Genomic DNA, 20,482 nt, shown 5'->3' with positions numbered 1-20,482 from the left:
GCTTCTCCATCTTTGACTGCAAAGAATATAATCAATCTGATTTCGATGCTGACCATCTGGTGATGTCCATGTGTAGAGTCTTCTCTTGTGTTGTTGGAAGAGGGTGTTTGCTACAGCCAGTGCGTTCTCTTGGCAAAATTCTATTAGCCTTTGCCCTGCTTCATTCTGTACTGCAAGGCCAAATTTGCCTGTTACTCCAGGTGTTTCTTGACTTCCTACTTTTGCATTCCAGTCCCCTATAATGAAAAGGACATCTTTTTTGGGTGTTAGTTCTAAAACGTCTTGTAGGTCTTCATAGAACCGTTCAACTTCAGCTTCTTCAGTGTTACTGGTTGGGGCATAGGCTTGGATTACCGTGATATTGAATGGTTTGCCTTGGAAATGAACAGAGCTCATTCTGTCATTTTTGAGATTGCATCCAAGTACAGCATTTCAGACTCTTTTGTTGACCATGATGGCTACTCCATTTCTTCTAAGAGATTCCTGCTCCAGTAGTAGATATAATGGTCATCTGAGTTAATTCACCCATTCCAGTCCATTTTAGTTCGCTGATTCCTAGAATGTCGACGTTCACTCTTGCCATCTCCTGTTTGACCACTTCCAATTTGCCTTGATTCATGGATTTAACATTCCAGGTTGCTATGCAATATTGCTCTTTACAGCATCGGACCTTGCTTCTATCACCAGTCACATCCACAATTGGGTATTGTTTTTGCTTTAGCTCCATTCGTTCATTCTTTCTGGAGTTATTTCTCCACTGATCTCCAGTAGCATATTGAGAAATATCAATAACCTCAGATATGCAGATGACACCACCCTTATAGCAGAAGTGAAGAGGAACTAAAAAGCCTCTTGATGAAAGTGAGAGAGGAGAGTGAAAAGTCTGGCTTAAAGCTCAGCCTTCAGAAAACTAATTTCATGGCATCTGGTCCCATCACTTCATGAGAAATGGATGGGGAAACAGTGGAAACAGTGTCAGACTTTTTTTGAGGGGGCTCCAAAATCACTGCAGATGGTGATTGCAGCCATGAAATTAAAAGACGCTTACTCCTTGGAAGGAATGTTATGACCAACCTAGATAGCATATTAAAAAACAGAGACATGGCTTTGCCAACAAAGGTCCGTCTAGTCAAGGCTATGTTTTTTCCAGTGGTCATGTATAGATGTGAGAGTTGGACTGTGAAGAAAGCTGAGCGCCGAAGAATTGATGCTTTTGAACTGTGGTGTTGGAGAAGACTCTTGAGAGTCCCTTGGACTGCAAGGAGATCCTACCAGTCCATCCTAAAGGAAATCAGTCCTGGGTGTTCTTTGGAAGGATTGATGTTGAAGCTGAAACTCCAATACTTTGGCCATCTCATGCGAAGAGTTGACTCATTGGAAAAGACCCTAATGCTGGGAAGGATTGGGGGCAGGAGAAGAAGGGGATGACAGAGGATGAAATGGCTGGATGGCATCACCGACTCGATGGACATGAGTTTGGGTGGACTCCGGGAGTTAGTGATGGACAGGGAGGCCTGGCGTGCTGCGGTTCATGGGGTCGCAAAGAGTCAGGCACGACTGAGCGACTGAACTGAACTGAATGGAAGTTTAGTTCATCAGGTGAACCCATTACCATGACAATAAATGGACATGATGTATTTAGACAGTGATAATTCTCCAAACAAAAATAGCCCATGGTGTCATTGAGGATGGCACGAAGACTGAAGCAGTGCAACCAGGTAGAGAGATTAACAAATGTACAAGTCCTTGGGACAGAATGAGCTTGGTGGAAAGGGACCTACCAGGGAGGAGCTCAGGCACTCCAGGAACAGGAAAGAGGCTTATGAGGCTGGAGCATGGACAGAAATGGTAAAGGGATGATTTGTGATTAGAAGCATCTTAAGAAATGTTGCAGGGAAATTTGTTGTTGTTCAGTCACTAAGTTGGGTCTGACTCTTTGCGACCCGACTGCAGCACGGCAGGCTTCCCTGACCTTCACGATTTCCCAGAGCCTGCAAAAACCCATGCCCACTGAGGCAGTGATTCCATCCAACCATCTCATCTCCTGTCACCCCTTTCTCCTCCTACCCTCAACCTTTCCCAGCATCAGAGTCTTTTCCAATGAGTTGACTCTTCACACCAGGTGGCCAAAGTATTAGAGCTTCATCTTCAGCAACAGTCTTTTCAATGAATATTCAGTTTTGTTTTCCTTTAGGATTGACTGGTTTGATCTTGTTGTTCAAGGGACTCTCAAGAGTCTTCTCCAGCACCACAGTTTGAAAGCTTCATGGTTTTAGTGCTCAACCTTCTTTATGGTCCAGCTCTCACATCCATACATGACCACTGGAAAAACCATAGCTTTGACTAGATGGACTTTTGTCAGCAAAGTGATGTCTCTGCTTTTGAATGCTGTCTAGGTATGCTGTCTAGGTTTGTCATAGCTTTTCTTCTAAGGAGCAAGCATCTTTGAATCTCATGACTGCAGACACCATCCACAGTAATTTTGAAGCCCAAGAAAATAAAATCTGCCACTGTTTCCACTTTTTCCTCATCTATTTGCCATGAAGTGATGGGACCACCTGCCATGGTCTTAGTTTTTTGAATGTTAAATTTTAAACCAGCCTTTTCACTCTCCTCTTTTACCTTCCAGATTAATTTTGACAGTATTTTGGCAGATGGATATTTAATAGAAATTATTTATATTATACCATGTATGAGATGTATCATTTGGGGCTCCTTATTTGTTTAAACTTTGAAGAAAAAATATTCAAACCATAATGAGAATTAGGAAATTTTTTATAATATTGTTAAATTTTACATATTTTACAATACTTAGAGTACAGAACAATTAATTGGAAACTTCTGTCTTCTTCTTTTTATTTTTTTTTTTTTACTATAATGAGCTATCTTTTTCTATTGAGTTTCTTGCTGTTTTCAAGACAACAGAGAGTTTGGTTGTGGGCTTCTCCAGAGATTGCAGTGCTACCCAGTGCTGGTGGCTCTAAGAAATTGGTGATTGCTTTCTGCAAGGCTCCTCTGTGAAGGATTTTGAGGGGTATCCAGACCTACTGGATAAGAGTGAAATGGTCAAGTGGTGATACTTGCCATGAATGTGTCAAGGAGGAACTGTGACAGAGGTGCCACTTAACTGCCATCCATAGCTCAGTTGGTAAAGAATCTGCCTGCAATGCAGGAGACCCCAGTTCAATTCCTGGGTCAGGAATATCCCCTGGAGAAGGGATAGGCTACCCACGCCAGTATTCTTGGGCTTCCCTTGTAGCGCAGCTGGTAAAGAATCTGCCTACGATGCTGGAGACCCAGGTTTGATCCCTGAGTTGGGAAGATCCCCTGGAGAAGGGAAAGGCTACCCACTCCATTATTCTGGCCTGGAGACTTCCATGGATTGATAGTCCATAGCGTCGCAAAGACCTATGGACACAACTAAGCGACTTTCATTTCACATTTCCTAAGAAGTTTGGCCAACTGTGTAGAATGTCATAACAGATTTCTAACACAAAGTTTCTGTTATACGGCTTGCAATTCAGAGAGACAACAGTAGATTTAAAGTGGTTTTGCTTTATTTTGTGTTCATAGTTTACATGTGATAAGACATAAAGCAATCACACATCCCAGTACTATTTTTTCCTCTTTAGACTGGAGTTTTTCAATGTATAGGTCTCGAAATGTGACTCGGTTAAAATCAGCATTTTTTTTTTTTTAAAAAAGAGATGACTAGGATAGAATAGGATAAAGTAGGATCGGAAAGAATATATTATAGAAGTCACAAGTGGTAAGAGTAGGGACTGTTTTGTGAAACATTTTTTTCCCAGTGGCATATGTGTATGCTGCTGCTGCTGCTAAGTCACTTCACTCGTGTCCGACTCTGTGCGACCCCATAGACGGTAGCCCACCAGGCTTCTCCGTCCCTGGGGTTCTCCAGGCAAGAACACTGGAGTGGGTTGCCATTTCCTTCTCCAGTGCATGCATGCATGCGAAGTCGCTTCAGTTGTGTCCGACTCTGTGCGACCCCATGGACAGCAGCCCACCAGGCTCCTCTGTCCATGGAATTCTCCAGGCAAGAATACTGTATATGAACCAATAGTAATATAAAATGGAGTTAGATCTTATCATTTTTACTTCTTTGAAGAAGCTGTATCATTGTCTTAAAGTGACACTTTCTCTGAAAAATATATGAGTAATAGACCAGGATAAATATCTAGTCCAAAATGCCTTATTTCAATTTTCTGTCTAAACCTTGGCAAAGTGTCTAGGCTATTATATGGTGGTTGGGATTTGTTATCATAGCATATTACTTTGGGTTAGTTGTTGATTTGCTTGACCCTCAGAACTTTATAGGAGGCTGTGTTTTGTAACAGTCTTACAATTGTGTCAGGTTGCCTAGGAAATAGTAAAATTTGTGACATAATGCCATTGTTGAGTTTTTTGCATGTTATACTTTATTTCTTCGTTGTTTATAATTATGAGCATGGATATTTTACTGTAGGAGTTTAATGGCCATTTATTTTAGGAATCCATGATTCTAATATCTCCGGAAACTATTGTAGATGACCGTTTTCCATTGCATTTATGATAAAGTCTGATTTGTAGTAAATGATATCTACTCTCATCTAGTAATTATAAACTTGTGTGTATCCTTGATTTCCATCTTTCCTTGACAGATTATGTTCACCACACTAAATGCTGTTTCCATTCCCCTAAAATATAATATTTATCCACTCATTTATTTATACAGAGGTAATCAAGCAAATGCTGTCCCATGGACAAAGCTGTAATGTCTATCTTGAAGACACGTTGTGTGAATAACTCTCCCCATCACCACCTGTCCCCACCAGGTCCTATAATATGATTTGATAAATTTCAAAATAGCTCCATGTCCCAAAGAACACCCATTATTGAGCTTTAAATTATGGCTAAAATGTCCAACATTCTCCATTTAATTAGGTTAAAGCATTATAGACAATTGACTTTTTGTTAACATTGAGATATGCCCTGCCTGTTTAATCACCTTTGACACATTTGCTTCAATTAATGGCTTTTACTGTAGTGGAGATCACAGCTGTAATGGGATAAGATAAAAGTCATTATATAGAGAGCAGACTCGTGGTTGCCAAGTGGTGGGGAGGGGAGACTTGGCAACTGGGGTTAGCAGGTACAAACTATTATATATAGGGTGGATAAACAATGAAGTCCTACTGTATACCACAGGGAACTATATTCAATATCTTGTGTTAAACTCTATGGAAAAGAATATGAAAAAGAATATATGCATAACTGACTCACTTTGCCATATAGCAAAAATTAACACAGCATTGTAAATCAACTATGCTTAAATAAAATTTTTAGACAAAGATATATCATTAGCCAAAATGGATCAGAATGAGAATCAGGAAATGTCTTGGAATGTAAAGTGTGCCTTCCAGGGCTTAGTGAATGTAGCTTGGGAGCCAGAACCAGAAAAACTAGACAGAAGGAAGGGATCTAAATAGGAAGGTAGTCATGTCATCAGCATAATTTGACTTTTTTAGCCCCATCCCAGATCTACTGAATCAGGATCTTTGAGGAAGGGGGCCAGTAATCTATATTTCGGCAACTTCTACAGATGATTCTTATGCATGCTAAAGCCTGGTACCACAGCTAGAGGAAATATTGACATACAGACGTCATAATAATAATTGTACTGAAGATCATTAGTGGATTAAGGAGAAAAAAATAAAACAGTGGCCTAATGCATAAAAATTTTTTGGTTTTCCATAGGACAAAGACTCTATGCTGAAGCTTAGAGCTAATTACATATTTCTTTTGTAATTCTAGGAGAGTGTTTGTATTGAAGTACCTCTCATTAATCCAAAAGAGAAAATTATTCACTTTGATGTGCTGTTCTCAAGTGCTGCCTTTAGTGGACTCGATGAACTTGATCTATTTCCACTAGATTCTATCAACTATGTCGCACGATATTCTCCAGCACGTGCAGGCTTTATAGAAGAAAGGTATGGTTTGAATGTTGCATTATACTTATTGTTTATCCCTTGCAATTAACCTTTCAAATTATTTCTTTGCATAGTATAATCATTCAGATTACACTTGCTCATCGTTTTAGTTTTATTTAATATCATTCATTGCTAAAATATACTAATTTAGAGTGACCATTGTTTTCTTTGTGCAAAGATATTAGTTATTGGATTATCAAGTTTAATAATGCCTAAATTGCCCCCTATATACTCTCTTTCACCTCACTTTTTGTTAACTATATTTTTCTGGGTATAAAAATTGAACCAAATGAACATGATTCCATAAGGACTAGGGGTTAAACTTTCAGTATTCTTGATAAAAACTCATTTATATCCTATATTCTCAATCAAATGCAAATCACAAACATACACACACATATTAAGAGTGCAATGGCAAGTGTTCTTATGGCATAATTATGAGAGACTTTCTTTGCACTGTTTTCACACACACAGAAACACATAGCCTCTATACTCACGATTAACTCAGCTTATGGTAAAATTTCTTTGTTTCAACAGTAACATCCAATTGTTACAGTTTTAAAGATTGTACTTAACTTATTATTGGTGTGTAAAATGCATTCTATTACTAGCGCTTTGCTAGTTTATATATTCTTTCAGAGTTAGAATCATTCTTATTTTAATGAATGATGAAGAAATAAATATATTTGCAAAATTGTAAAGGATGAGCATTTTTATAATGTAAAGCATGTAAATTAATTAAGGTCATAATGTATATAGAAGACACTATTTTGCTAGATTATCATTAGAAATGTGGGCCCGTCTCCTCTCCCCAGTGTGACTGTAGAGGCTTTGTGAGCACAGACTGAATCTTGGAGTTGGTCAGCTAAACAGTTAAAAGGCATACTTTGGTCTGATACTTACTGCCTACTGTCTCTGTTATCATCACTAGAGCATATATTTTACATACATACACACCTAAAATTCTCAGAGTAACCATAAGAGGTAGGAATGTGTGTTCCCATTTTATAAATGGTGAAATTGAAGTTCAGCAAGTTAGGTGACTTGTTCAAGGCTGTACAGATAAAAGATGATAGAGCTGGAATACCAGCCCAGTTTTATTTTTAGACTGTCACATGCTCTTTGTCTCCCCAAAGGAGAGCACATGCTGATGATAAAGGCAGCTCTCCAGAGCTGCATGTCACTTGATAGTCTTCATGTGAAAATCAGCTACATCTGATTTAATCACAGTTCAAACACAGGACTCTACTTGTTCTAGCTACTGTAAGATAATCGAATCACCTATGTTTAAGCATTTTTCACTGATTCAACAGGCATTTATTAGACAGATATTCATGATAATACTTTTTCTTGAATAAGAAGTGATTTTCTCACCAAAAATGAGAAAAGATAAATACATCTCCAACAAGAGTAGAATGTGTCACAGAATGATTGTCAAATGTTATATTTGGAACCACCTATTTGGGATTTATTTTCTCTGCCAAATTTATTTTGCATACAGACTAGATCTGCTGACAAGATTTTTTTATTTTTCTCTACACCAGCATTATTTTTCAGCCTGATTTGGGTCTAGAGTTTTGGTATTTACTGAAAATAACTACCGACCTTCCAGAACCAACCATAATGAAAGAAATATGTTGTGACCTTGGAAAGTAAGTTCTTTTTAATGGATATTGTTATACTGAAGTTACTCTTTTTAAATAGGAAAAAATATATATATTTTGTTTTAGTAATTGTTTTTCTCCTCTAGGGAAGTTTGCTACTTAAACTATCCTGTGGGAAACTTGTGTGAAAAGAAAAACATGTCAGGACTTAGGAAGGAGCCGCTTTTGTTTAAAGTGATTATTGCAAGGGAAGAAAAGGAACTGTTAAAATAGTTGGCAGGGGACTATTGCAATTCGGGGAATACTTCCCTCTCAGAAATCTACAAGCTACTCAGTATCAAACAGAACAAGCTTTTTGTTTTACAGGCTAAAGGAGGAGCAAGCAAAGATAACCAGAATCTTGGGAGGGAAAGCTAGACAAGGAAGGGGAAATGACCAGCAGAGACTGATAGGAAAGAGGGTTTCTCTGTGGTCAGTTAATTCCCAGGAGAAGCTCAGAAGGGAGACACACTCCACTTTTTTTGGTGCTTGCTCAGGCTTGGGGACAAGCGAAGTTCAGTAGACTATGGAAAAGATAGAAGGCTGACTAGAGTTTGCTCAAGGCAAAGCAAGAGGGTAAACAATGGGCAACTGAGAATACTCGATCATTGGGTTAATACCATACGCCCTTGAAATGTGACCATTTATATTTAGGGGACTGAGTTCCTATTACATGTCTGATGTCAAGTGTAGTGCTGATACATAAGGGTGATCAAGTCACAATTCCTGCTTTTAAAGAGTGTGTGTACCTGTGGGCAAATCAGTACCTTCTGGTTAATGTCTCTCCGTAAGCGCACCAAAAGAGCGTTCAGTTCTCTCAGTGGCATACGTTGAACCAAAACATCACTGCAAGTGACTTATTAAGGAGGTGTGTTCCCAGTAAGAAAAATTAGTAAAAGAATAGGGGAAACAGAATAAGCGAAGGGAAGAAGCTAAGCAAGACAGTGATTACAGGTGAAATCCCAGACACTGTCTGATTCATTGGAGAGCTTTGGAGCATAAATCACATCTCAGAGTTTGGGTGTTAGAACTTGATCTTTTTGAGGGATGCACTTCAACCCATAATAGTCATCGAGTGTGTGAAATTATCATTGGACAAGTTTATGAACAAGTTCACTAGCTTTGTTTTTCCTTCCAGGGTTGCCACTCAGATGATTTCTTTAGATAATCCTACATATGAAACCTTAGAATTGTATGCAACAAACAGTAATACTGAAAATTTTGTCCTGGAGATTAAGAGATTACCAGTAAGTATATTCAGAAAGCTAAGTAACCTACCACTACTAGAACATTTTGCACTTCTGATTTTGGCACACCTTGGGGCATTAGCAATTGAATTGCAGATGCTATTTTTTTTAATATAACATATATATATATATATCACCAATTTTAATTTATCAAGAAAATCAGTATCATGTTCATATAAATTTTTGAAATTATAATGTATAGGCTAGATTCATGCTCATTTTCACTGATCTCTAAATAAATTGGGTTTGCTTTATTTCTGACCATTTTGGTAACCAGATTTTGTGATAGTTACCTATTTCTTTTCCCCTGATTTTAATTAGAGTGCTCTTTTTTTTCTCTTTTTTCTTTCTTTTTTTAAATAAACTTACTTTTTAAGAGCAGGTTAGGTACACAGCAAAATTAAACAGAAGGTACAGAGATTTCCCATACACATCCTGCCTCCACTCATGGCACTGATGCACAGTCTCCCCAGCTATTAGTGTCCCCACCAAAATTGTGCATTTTACTGATATGATTTTGCCTAATATGGTTAGTCTATATAAATCCTAGAGGGGCAGTTCTTTTTAGCTTTTCCTTAGTTCCTACCCACCGCCCCCTCCCCACAGACAGTGCTGACAGCTCTGCTTCCCTCTCCTTTCTCTGCCTCATTTTCTCATTCCTTGATTCCTGATAGAGACTGGAGCCATTCACTGGGTCTCCATCCCTCTATCTTCCCCCAAGTAACAAAGCAAGAGCTGAAGAATCAGCATCCCTGTCTGTATTTCCAAAGCATACCATACCAAATATATATAGTGAAAGACAAAACCATGCTTTCAAGTAAATTTCAAAATGATAATTGCAATAGATTACTTTCTTCAGGGGACCATACAGTAAATTTGGAAGCCCTATTAAGTAGATATGGTATTTAGATAAAGGTTTTATTGTTTGCTGTTTGACTATTATTTAACAAATCTGCAATTGTGATTTCTTTGTTTATACTCTAATACTTGTCTCTTGTCACTCATTGGTTGCCAGCTAATATCATGATATGAAATTAGTTCTTAATTGCCATGGTGTATCAAATCAGATATTGCTAAGTATTACATTGCTGAAATTGGTCTATATGGTGTAATCTTAGGGAAATTATTTTAAAATGTATGTGTGTGTTTGTATTGCTTAACACCATATTGTCCATAAATTAAACAGAATATGATGGTCAGGCTATAGTTTACATAGAACTGAAAATACTCATTAGACAGTGTTGTATTCATATCCTTTATATAACTACTTTTACAGAGAGTGTAAACTGTGTTTCAAGGGAAAACAAATGTGTTATATTACAGATACCCCCTTACATTGCATAATGAAAAAGATGGTCTCAACTTTAACATGTCCTAGCTATGGCTTTTTAGTCCATTCATTCTTTCATACACTTATCAAATATTATTGAGCACTAAATATGCAATTAATTTTAATATTTGGAAATAACTCAAAAATTAATCTATAGATGATTAAAGTATTATATGTTATAGAATCAATCAATCAATCAATATGTTATCAATCAATTACCACATTAATGGTAATGATAATAAATGGAAAGTATATTATATATCTATATAGTTTTTAATGTATATATAGCTTTATATACATATATAGATATGTATATATGATTTTATTCCTGTTTTTGTTGTATAATATTCATGTTTATATCGGTGAAGATTTTTAAATATTGATGATTATCCATAAATGCTTCAATAAGTAAACATAGATTATCAAGTGGAATAATTATATTAAAAACTTACCTTCTTCCATCTATATATTATGAAAAATATGAAAAAGATGCAGAAGTAGAATAATACAGTGCACAGACTTACACCTTCTATCTTGGTTCTTATATTAACAATTTGTTTAATTTTTTTTCCTCTCTTTTCTCTCTTACATTTCTTGCTATTCAGTTTAAAAGTAAATTGTAGATACTATTTTAACAGTAAATACTTCAGATTATATTTCTTAAGAGCATTTTACTCTCCATCATCTAGTATCTGGTCCAAATTTCATTTTACCTAACTGTTGGAAGAATATCTTTCCCTCTTGAACTAGAATCTAGTGTAAACTCAAAGATTGGAATTGGTTCTCCTAATGACACTTGTAATAAAATGGTTTTGCTTGTAATGAAATGTTTTTAAGTTTCAGAAAGCTGCTATATTTAGCATATTATGTATATATGTATCTGATTGCACTCAACAAGTAGGTTTGCTACAGTTAAATTCCATCCAACAGTGTTTATCTTTTCCTTGAAACCAGGGGAGATGAATTTTTCAATAAATTTCCTGTGGAAATAAAGGAATTGAGTTATTGGTTTGTTGTATACACAACCTCAATTTTCACCACTTGCCTCTGACATATACTTATAGAAATGGAATTTGAGGCCAGGGAGGTCAAAGTATTTAAACTACATGATTAGTAAGTGGTAGAACTAGAGTTTAAAATCTCAATTAATGTAGTATTATATACTTTAACAATGAAATTGATGATTTCTTTAATGTATATATAGGGAGGAGGGAGAGAAATCCTCTTGTCACATTTGCTAAATTGAAAGAACATGTGAAATGCAACTTTTCTAATTTTTTTGCTCAAGTCAATTCTGAAATTAAATTCCTTAAGTGTGCATTAACTGATAGCATCAACACATTTGAAATATCAGAGGAAGACCCAGCCTGAAATTAAACAAAAAAAAGTTGCTGTAGATAAACCACACATATATATAATAAGGAAGTGATTAGCTCTGTTAATTCATGCAGCCATGAAACTAAAAGATGCTTGCACCTTGGAAGGAAAGCTATGACAAATCAGAAAAGTGAAAGTGAAAGTCACTCAGTCATGTCCGACTCTTTGCAACCCCATGGAATTCTCCAGGCCAGAATACTGGAGTGGGTAGCTGTTCGCTTCTCCAGGGAATCTTCCCAACCCAGGGATCGAACCCAGGTCTCCCACGTTGCAGGTGGATTCTTTACCAGCTGAGCCACAGGAAAGCCCAAGAATACTGGAATGAGTAGCCTATCCCCTCTCCAGTGGATCTTCCCCACCTAGGAATCGAACCAGGGTTTCCTGCATTGCAGGCAGATTCTTTACCAGCTGAGCTACCAGGGTAACCCTTGATAGTGTATTAAAAAGCAAAGACATCACTTTGCTGACAAAGGTCTGTCTAGTCAAAGCTGTGGTTTTTCCAGTAGTCATGTGTAGATGTGAGAGTTGGCCCATAAAAAAGGCTGCTGCTGCTGCTGCTGCATCGCTTCAGTCGTGGCTGACTCTGTGCGACCCCATAGACGGCAGCCCACCAGCCTCCCCCATCCCTGGGATTCTCTAGGTAAGAACACTGGAGTGGGTTGCCATTTCCTTCTCCAATGCATGAAAGTGAAAAGTGAAAATGAAGTTGCCAGTCCTGTCGACTACCAGGCTCCTCCGTCCATGGGATTTTCCAAGCAAGAGTACTGGAGTGGTTTGCCGTTGCCTTCTCCATAAAGAAGGCTGAGCGCCAAAGAATTTATGCTTGTGAATTACGGTGCTGGAGAAGACTCTTGAGAGTCCACTGGACAGTAAGGAGATCAAACCAGTCAATCTTAAAGGAAATCAACCCTGAATATTCATTGGAAGGACTGATGCTGACTCTGAAGCTGCAATACTTTGGCCACTTGATGTGAAGAGCCAACTCATTGGAAAAGACCCTGATGCTGGGAAAGATTGAGGGCAAAAGGAGAAGAGGGGGCAGAGAATGAGATGGTTAGATAGCATCACCAACTCAGTGTGCATGAATTTGAGCAAACTCTGGGAGAAGTGAAGGACAGGGAAATCTGGCATGCTGCAGTTCATGGAGTCACAAAGAATCCGACAGGACTTAACAACTGAACAACAGCAACAAATTAACTCTGTTCTAAATGTAAGTTTGTATGTTTGTTCATGGTTATTCTCAGAGTTTATTGAACGGTAAATGCTATATCCTATGGGGATTGAAAGACATTGATAAACTGCACGTTTCCTTTTTCAAAAGTTATCTGGCAAACTATATTAGTGAAAAAATAATTTACTTACTTTTCAAACATACTCATTCAGTCATTCTATAAGTGTTGATAGTAAATGTTACATTATTCACAGTGTAGTTTTTTGATTACTTAAGATCTTCAAGTCCTCATTCTATTATGACAGAATTTTTAGCTTCTTTTACAATCTCTGAAGCAGTAACTCATACTAATACAATTCAGACTCAAGTTATTCCAGTAGGTCACACCTTGAAGGTCTATGTGATAGGACAAAGAAGAAACTTCATTGTGCACTAAAGAAGCATATTTTACCTCTGCATTTAGACTGAGTTCATCTCTTTTGACCTCGCCAAGACTACAAGTTAGATTCCCAGTGGTTCAACATGGTTCTTGAAATGAACAATAAGCTATGGGTTCTTAAATAAAATGCACATTTCCATTAATGAGGATTCCAACTCAGCTTAAAAGCTTAATCCTGATTTCCTTTTACAGATCAATGTAGTCATTGTCTTGGGGAAGAACATGGTGTATGCACTACTAAATACTGTTTAGTATCTTGGGCTGTTTCACCAATATTTGCCAAGCAACCATGCTGAAAATGGTTAATGTGTACAAAGTGAAAGTGAGGTCACTCAGTCGTGTCCGACTCTTAGCGACCCCATGGACTGTAGCCTACCAGGCTCCTCTGTCCATGGGATTTTCCAGGCAAGAGTACTGGAGTGGGGTGCCATTGCCTTCTCCTTTAATGTGTACAAGGCAACATGTTAATCACAAAAGCATCTATCTGGCATATACCTAGCACACAAAGATGCCGACTCAAGCAAAAGTATTGATTTTTGTTTCCCTTTCTTGTTCTTAATTCACACAGCTGATCATACCTCCTAACTCAACCAAAGACATACCTATTCACTTTCGTCCTTCTGCTCTTGGAAGAGCTAATCATCAGACTTCTGTCATCTTCCACTGTGCTCAGGTATGATAGAGTATTCTTAGACCAAGAGAGGTTAATTAAATTTTAAAGTTAATAAATATGTAAATCTAATTTATCCATTTGACATCTTTGCAAGCAAAACAACTTTATTGTAAATTATTATTTAAATGGACTTTTGAAAATATAGTATACATTATGTATGCACAGGCATTTAAGAAGGCATCTTTAAATTCTGAGATCACTTGAATGAAAGAGAATATAAACCCAGATTTAAAATGTAGGTACTTTAATGTAAATGCCAAATTGCTAGCATTTATGTTAATTTTCTGACTTGGATTTTATTACTCAAGTTTTCATGAACTTAAATATAAAATTGATCTAATCTTGCAAGTGGTATGTTTTTTCCCACTCTGTTTTCATCTGAATAATAATAATTTTTAAAAATAGTAGTTTATTTTTTAAGCATTTCTAAACTTGCTACATACCATTCTAAGAATTATTTCAATTCATTGTCACTAGAGTCCTTATGGTAAAAGTATGGTCAACCTCATTTTATGTATCAGTAGGTGGTTGAACCTAGGACATCTTGCTTCAGCCCATCTTCATAACTATTTTTATAGCTACAGGCACACTGCCAAGTCATAACTGTTACTGCCAGTAAAAATTTTACATTATTTGTACGTTTATTATTATTTTTTACTTCTTCAAGTGTTGATGGGGGAGTAAAGTAAGTGGAAAGGTTTGCTTTGTATCTAAGGAGCTTAGAAAATCCTATAATCTGGGAGGGAGTGAAATCAGATATAATACAGAGGTCCCCATGTCAGTGAAAGGCTAGTGTGTAACTCAAAGGAAAGCGAAAGGAAAAGTTGCTCAGTCATGTCCAACTCTATGCGACCCCATGGACTACACAGTCCATGGAATTCTTCAGGCCAGAATGCTGGAGTGGGTAGCCTTTCCCTTCTCCAGGGAATCTTCCCAACCCAGGGAAACCCAGGTCTCCTGCATTGCAGGTGGATTCTTTACCAGCTGAGCCTCAAGGGAAGCCCAACTGCCTTCTTTTCCCCCCAAAATGTGTAATTTAGGAAAAAGTTTTTGAGGCTATTAAATTGTTTATATGATTTCTGACTAATACATGACCTGAAACAATACAATGGAATGTGCTTGACTCTCAAAAAAATTTATATATATATATATATATAAATTTATATATATGTATATTTATATATGTGTGTGTGTATATATATATATTTTTTTTTCCTGGGCACCATATGGAATCTTGGTTCCCCAACCAGGAATGAAACCCATGCCCTCTGCATTGGGAGCATGGAGTCTTAACCACTGGACTGCCAGGGAAGTCCCGTTGAGTCAAAAATATTAAAGAAAATAAACAGTAATCCTTCTTGTACAGAATGGAAGGTATAGTAGGATACTTTCTTTCAGAAAAATAATTTTAACACGGCTTATCTTTTAGCTCATTGCTTCATAGCAGTGTCAACCCTTTCATCTTCATTCTTGGCGATAACTTAGTTGCTTACATTTCTGGTGGAACTTGTATCTACTCAAGGTAGTCTGGCACATCGGCAGGGCAATGATGAGTTCTTCATCTTCATAGCTTTAGAAAATCCTAGCCTAGAGGTCAAACTCACAATTCTTTATCAAACACAAAAAAACTCAAACAAGTAAGTAATCAACTCAAACCTTTGTGTCAATCACTTTAACGCTAGGCCTTGCTTTCAGTTATTCTAAGCCTCTCCTTCCAAGATGTAGCAAATCTCCAAAGTTTTATCTCTGGTTAGACTTAAATCTAACTGACTCATTTGAAAAGACACTGATGCTGGGAGAGATTGAAGGAAGAAGAAGGGGACGACAGAGGATGACATGGTTGGATGACATCACTGACTCAATGGACATGAGTTTTAGTAACCTCAAACTTTTTGGTGATGGACAGGGAGGCCTGGCGTGCTGCAGTCCATGGGGTCACAAAGAGTCTGACACGACTGAGTGACTGAACTGAACTGAGACTTAAATCAATGTCATCCTTTCACCTAGAGTCCAGACCACATCAACCTTTTCAATGTATTACCCTAACCCTTGTGAGTTTTTCTGCCTTTTCATTTTTTTTGCCTTTTTTTTGTCCTTTTTAATCTCTGAATCATTGAGGGCTTCCTCTTAATTTGTCTAGTTGACATTTTGGGGCTTCCCTGTTGGCTCAGACGGTAAAGAATCTGCCTGCAATACAGGAGACCCAGGTTCAATCCTTGGATCGGGAAGATCCCCTGGATGAGGAAATGGCAACCCACTCCAGTATTCTTGCCTGGAGAATTCCATGGACCGAGGAGCCTGGCAGACTACAGTCCGTGGAGTTGCAAAGAGTCAGACACGACTGAGCAACTAACACTCACTGACAATTTTTTCAGGCAAAACTGTTTCATCCTAAAGTATTGATTGAACAAACTTTCTGAAAATGCAGTATATATGATGAATGTGTAGACATAGAAATAAAATGTTTTAAAAATAAAATTTTAGGGATACTTTTCTAAGTCTGTGAGTTTGCAATTACATTAACCACTACGGAAAAACTCACATAGATTTTTGTTCCTCTCTTGATTTCACTGATGAATATATCTGAACTAACACACACAACTAAATAGCTGATTAATCAAAAATCGATTCTGTTAGTGCTTGTAACTATTTCTGAAAATGGTTCTTTACTGAACTTGAGGAAATGGCCATGGATTATTATTTATTTCATTTGTTTCCAGTTTGGATCCATGTGAAGAATTCTGAATTATTTTAAAAAAAATCTGACTTTTAAATCCTGAGATTAATTTGGTTAGGGCATCACAACTATGAATATAATAAACTCAAAATATGCTTCCAGAGTCTTACAAAGAGATTGTGTTACTGCATGACAAGATAAGAGGAACAATAGTAAGCAGCAAATGTGATAAACAGGCCTTCTCTTTGATATCAAACATTATGTTCTGAGATTTTTCTCTTGGTTTTCAGTCATTTCATTTTTATTTTCAAATAGTTTCCATTACTTATTTATACTTCATTGTGTGACTTCCTGCATCTAAAGGTCAGAATAGTGGAAATGAAGGAAAAAAAGATCAAATCAAAGTGATTTTATTACCCAGCATGAGTGTGTGGTCCTTGCAGCCTGTGTCTATGGAAGACTCTTGATTCTTAGCAAGCTCAGATGCCCTTGAGCTCTGCTCTGTGTGTGAGCCAGATCTACTGACTTTTACCTACACTTGTTTCATTTTTCAGAAACATTGGAATTGAATCCTTGTTTTACTGTGTCTCCTTTCAATGAAGTTTTAGATAAAAGATGAACTAAAAATGTTACATCTTTTTAATGCATACATTTGCTAGGGTACTTTTTAATTTCTCTCTGTGAACCTAGGTTGATGATTTAAGCAATGCTAGGGTGACTGTTGGTTATTAATGTCCAAGAATGGTGGGATGTGGTTTAACTTAAAAGCTCCAGTATTCCAGACCACTTGGTGAAACATGAAAACATGATCTTCTGTTTTTGTAGTTTAGCTCGTTTCCAGTTATTTAAAGTAAGCCAATTTCTGTCATCCATGATTTCTTTTATAAAATAGCCAAGAAATAATTTATATAAAACAGTTGTTAATGTAATTGAACCCTGACACTTGTTTCCAGTCAATCGTGTATGATCAAGCTCAGGCATCATAAGTGAAAATACAGTGAGCCTATGCTCATAGAATCTCTAAATAAAAGTAATGCAGTCATTTGAAGACATATGCAGATAAAACTTGCTTTTAATCCTCACTAAGACAGCATCTTATGGATTTGCTGTCACCACCCATCCTACTTGGAAAAAATCGTAAAGTAAGTTTCCCTCTTTTTATTGGAACTTAAGCTTGAAAACATCTCTGTAGGTTTAGAGGTGATAAACTAGGACATTGTTAGTTTTTGTTTAATGAACTCTTCACTCGTCAGTAACATTAGTAAAGTCTTCAGTGCAGATCAGAGTCTTAAGGGACTTTTATTCTAAATGAATACAAGGGTAATATTTTCAAACAGAGGTTTATGAAATGCGGATGAGAACAGTGGCCACATTCAGTCTCCTTTGCATAATTTTTGAGCCATTCTTTCATTTCATATGATAAGAGAACGTAGGCTGTACTAGATAATGGGAATAAGTAATATGACAATTGCAGTCATAAAGAATGCGCCTGCCAATGCAGGAGACGCAGGTTCGATCCCTGAGTCGAGAAGATCCCCTGGAGGAGGAAAGGGCAACCCACTCCAGTATTCTTGCCTGGAAAATTCCATGAACAGACTAGTCTGGCAGGCTCACAAAGAGTTGGACACGACTGACCAACTGAGAACACAAACACACACACAAGTTGTACACACTTCTTTTTAATGAGACTTCAGTCTGTGCCTCACCTTTTCTTTAATGTGATAACTATTGAAAATCCATTTGAAATTCTAATGTTTTGGAAGCTTCGTACAATGTTTAGTACCCAGTTTGTTAGACAAATTGATTTTTTAAAAAACCTTGAACAGAAATGCATGGTTTTCATTAAGATTTCTTTTATATATTGCTATCAATAATCTATATGCATTGAAATATGTTTAATACTTGAATACTGATCTTTGGCCTTTTTTTCAGTGTAAAAACATTGATTTTTCAGTAAAATCAAAAGGAATTTGGAAAAGGAAGGAAAGATAAAATGAGGCTTGTTAAATATTAACAAAATACTTTTTTATCTGCCCAAATTTTTATGCGTACTCTGTTAAGTGTTACAAATAAAAAATAAGTAATTAGGATATATATGTTATGTATGTCTATCTTTAAACAGTTTAAAGAATGGATATTCCTCATCTCCGGAATAGGACTCTTCCCCCAGCCTCACGAAATACAAAAAGTAACCGCATACCTTCATCTTCAGGCATCTATTCCTATACCTTTCCAAAATCCCACCAAAGAAGATGTTTTCATCGATATCAACTTACTAACTGGTAAGTTGTTTTTCTTTTGCCTTACATATGTTGTTTTGTAATTATTATTCTATCACACTTATTCTATCATAGAATCCAAGCATTTTAGAGGTAGTAGACACTTTGTAGAGATCCATTAGCTCAACAGCATCATTTTTTAAGGAGAAAACATAAGGTGTAAGAAATGAAATATCATGGCCCAAATCACAGCTCTAAAATGATGGAGCCAGAATCAGAAATTAGGAATCTGTGTACCAAGTCAAATTCTCCTAATTTTATCTGGAAACCCAAATATGTAAATTATTAATAGTAAATTTTTATAATTTTAATGATATTACTCAAATATTTCAATGCTTCTTCTTCAAAACTTTATAAAAATTCTAGTGTTATAATTTTGTTTCCTTTGCCTTTTTTTCCATATAAATAGCATAATCAGATTAAATTTTGGCTCCAACCAAGCTTGTTCCTCTTTTTATATCATTTTGAAGATGTATTTTTTAATTCAGTTTTGTGAAGTGCTTGATCACTTTGTATTAAATGACCAAATAATATGAGTCTGAAATCAAGATCAACTATTATACTATACGTTTTATGAAACACATTTTAAATCTAATAATGGACATTAATAATTTTAACTTTTCAACTATTATTGCCATGTCTGCTAAAGCTACTACTACTACTATGATCCATTTTTATAAAGTTCAATTTCAGGGCTAATAGGAACGCAAATGTTAGGGCTTATGATATAAATAACCAGTTTACTCTACAGAATGGTTACACTGTTGGAATGCATGCTATCATGACAAGTATATTACAGTATATTTTCTTGAACCTGTAAGCCCTGAGTATCAGCATTCTCCTTAACTTCTGTCAATCTGATTGTGGAAAATTGTATCTTATCCTCATTGTATGTTTACTATTTTTTTTCTTTTTACAAATTTACTATTTTTTTTTAATTCATGCTGAAGCTGAACACTGTCATTTACCTTTTAGAATTCTCATCTTTCCTGATCGTCTCTTCCTGCTCTTGGTATGAAATAATTAAGAAAAATTAAGAACATAATGTCATTTCATGTAAAATGCCCTTATTGATACTTCAACTATAATGAGAAGAGACATGCTGTTTAATAAAACTTGATTGCAGGCTCAAGGAAGTCAGCATTTTAATGTGGAAGAGACTTAAGCATATATATAAGCAGAAGGAAGAAGGCAGGGTTGAGCAAAAGTTAAAAGATAAAAAGCCGATACGGTTTAACTGATGGGCCAAAGCCCAGAGAGAACTGAGATCAGGGTTGAGGTAGAAGGAAGAGCCTTGAACAGGAAGGGTGTTTCTACCTTTGAACAGATGATGGCACCTTAAAACAAATGTGAATGTAGATAAAAATGTAGGTAGTAGAGGCACTTTGGGATTAAGAGCAGTTAGGTTTATATTTTCATCTGCTGAGGAAAAGAGATATAGTAAGAGATTTGAAGAGCGGCACAGTGGGTTGAAATAAATGCTGGAGGGAAAAGAAGATAGAGCTGACAAAATTCAAATAAAAAAGGTATTATATTTGGCTGGGATTGGAAACCATAAATTAAGGTAGGCACCAAGAAAATATGTATTTGTGAACTTTGTACCAGTTGTCAGGCTTACAATTCCTGGTGTGGGAATACACAAGGCTGATTAATGGAACT

General features: G+C 36.6%; 1 protein-coding gene across 1 annotated transcript in view; it reads left to right on the top strand.

Annotated features, from left to right (window-relative positions):
• The window catches only part of CFAP47 (cilia and flagella associated protein 47), a 493,129-nt gene that overhangs the window by 362,053 nt on the left and 110,594 nt on the right, over positions 1 to 20,482 (top strand). Inside the window, exons 52-56 of the mRNA XM_081563532.1 lie at positions 5,812 to 5,987; positions 7,532 to 7,639; positions 8,769 to 8,877; positions 13,763 to 13,867; positions 18,667 to 18,826. Of these exons, the coding sequence (XP_081419658.1) occupies positions 5,812 to 5,987; positions 7,532 to 7,639; positions 8,769 to 8,877; positions 13,763 to 13,867; positions 18,667 to 18,826 (658 nt within the window). The remainder of the gene's footprint in view (positions 1 to 5,811; positions 5,988 to 7,531; positions 7,640 to 8,768; positions 8,878 to 13,762; positions 13,868 to 18,666; positions 18,827 to 20,482) is intronic.

This window comes from Giraffa tippelskirchi, chromosome X (assembly GCF_054371585.1).
Source record: "Giraffa tippelskirchi isolate mGirTip1 chromosome X, T2T-mGirTip1v1.2.pri, whole genome shotgun sequence".
Lineage (NCBI taxonomy): Eukaryota > Metazoa > Chordata > Mammalia > Artiodactyla > Giraffidae > Giraffa > Giraffa tippelskirchi.
The sequence above is the reverse complement of the archived record's forward strand: the minus strand, read 5'-3'. Positions and strand labels throughout refer to the sequence as shown.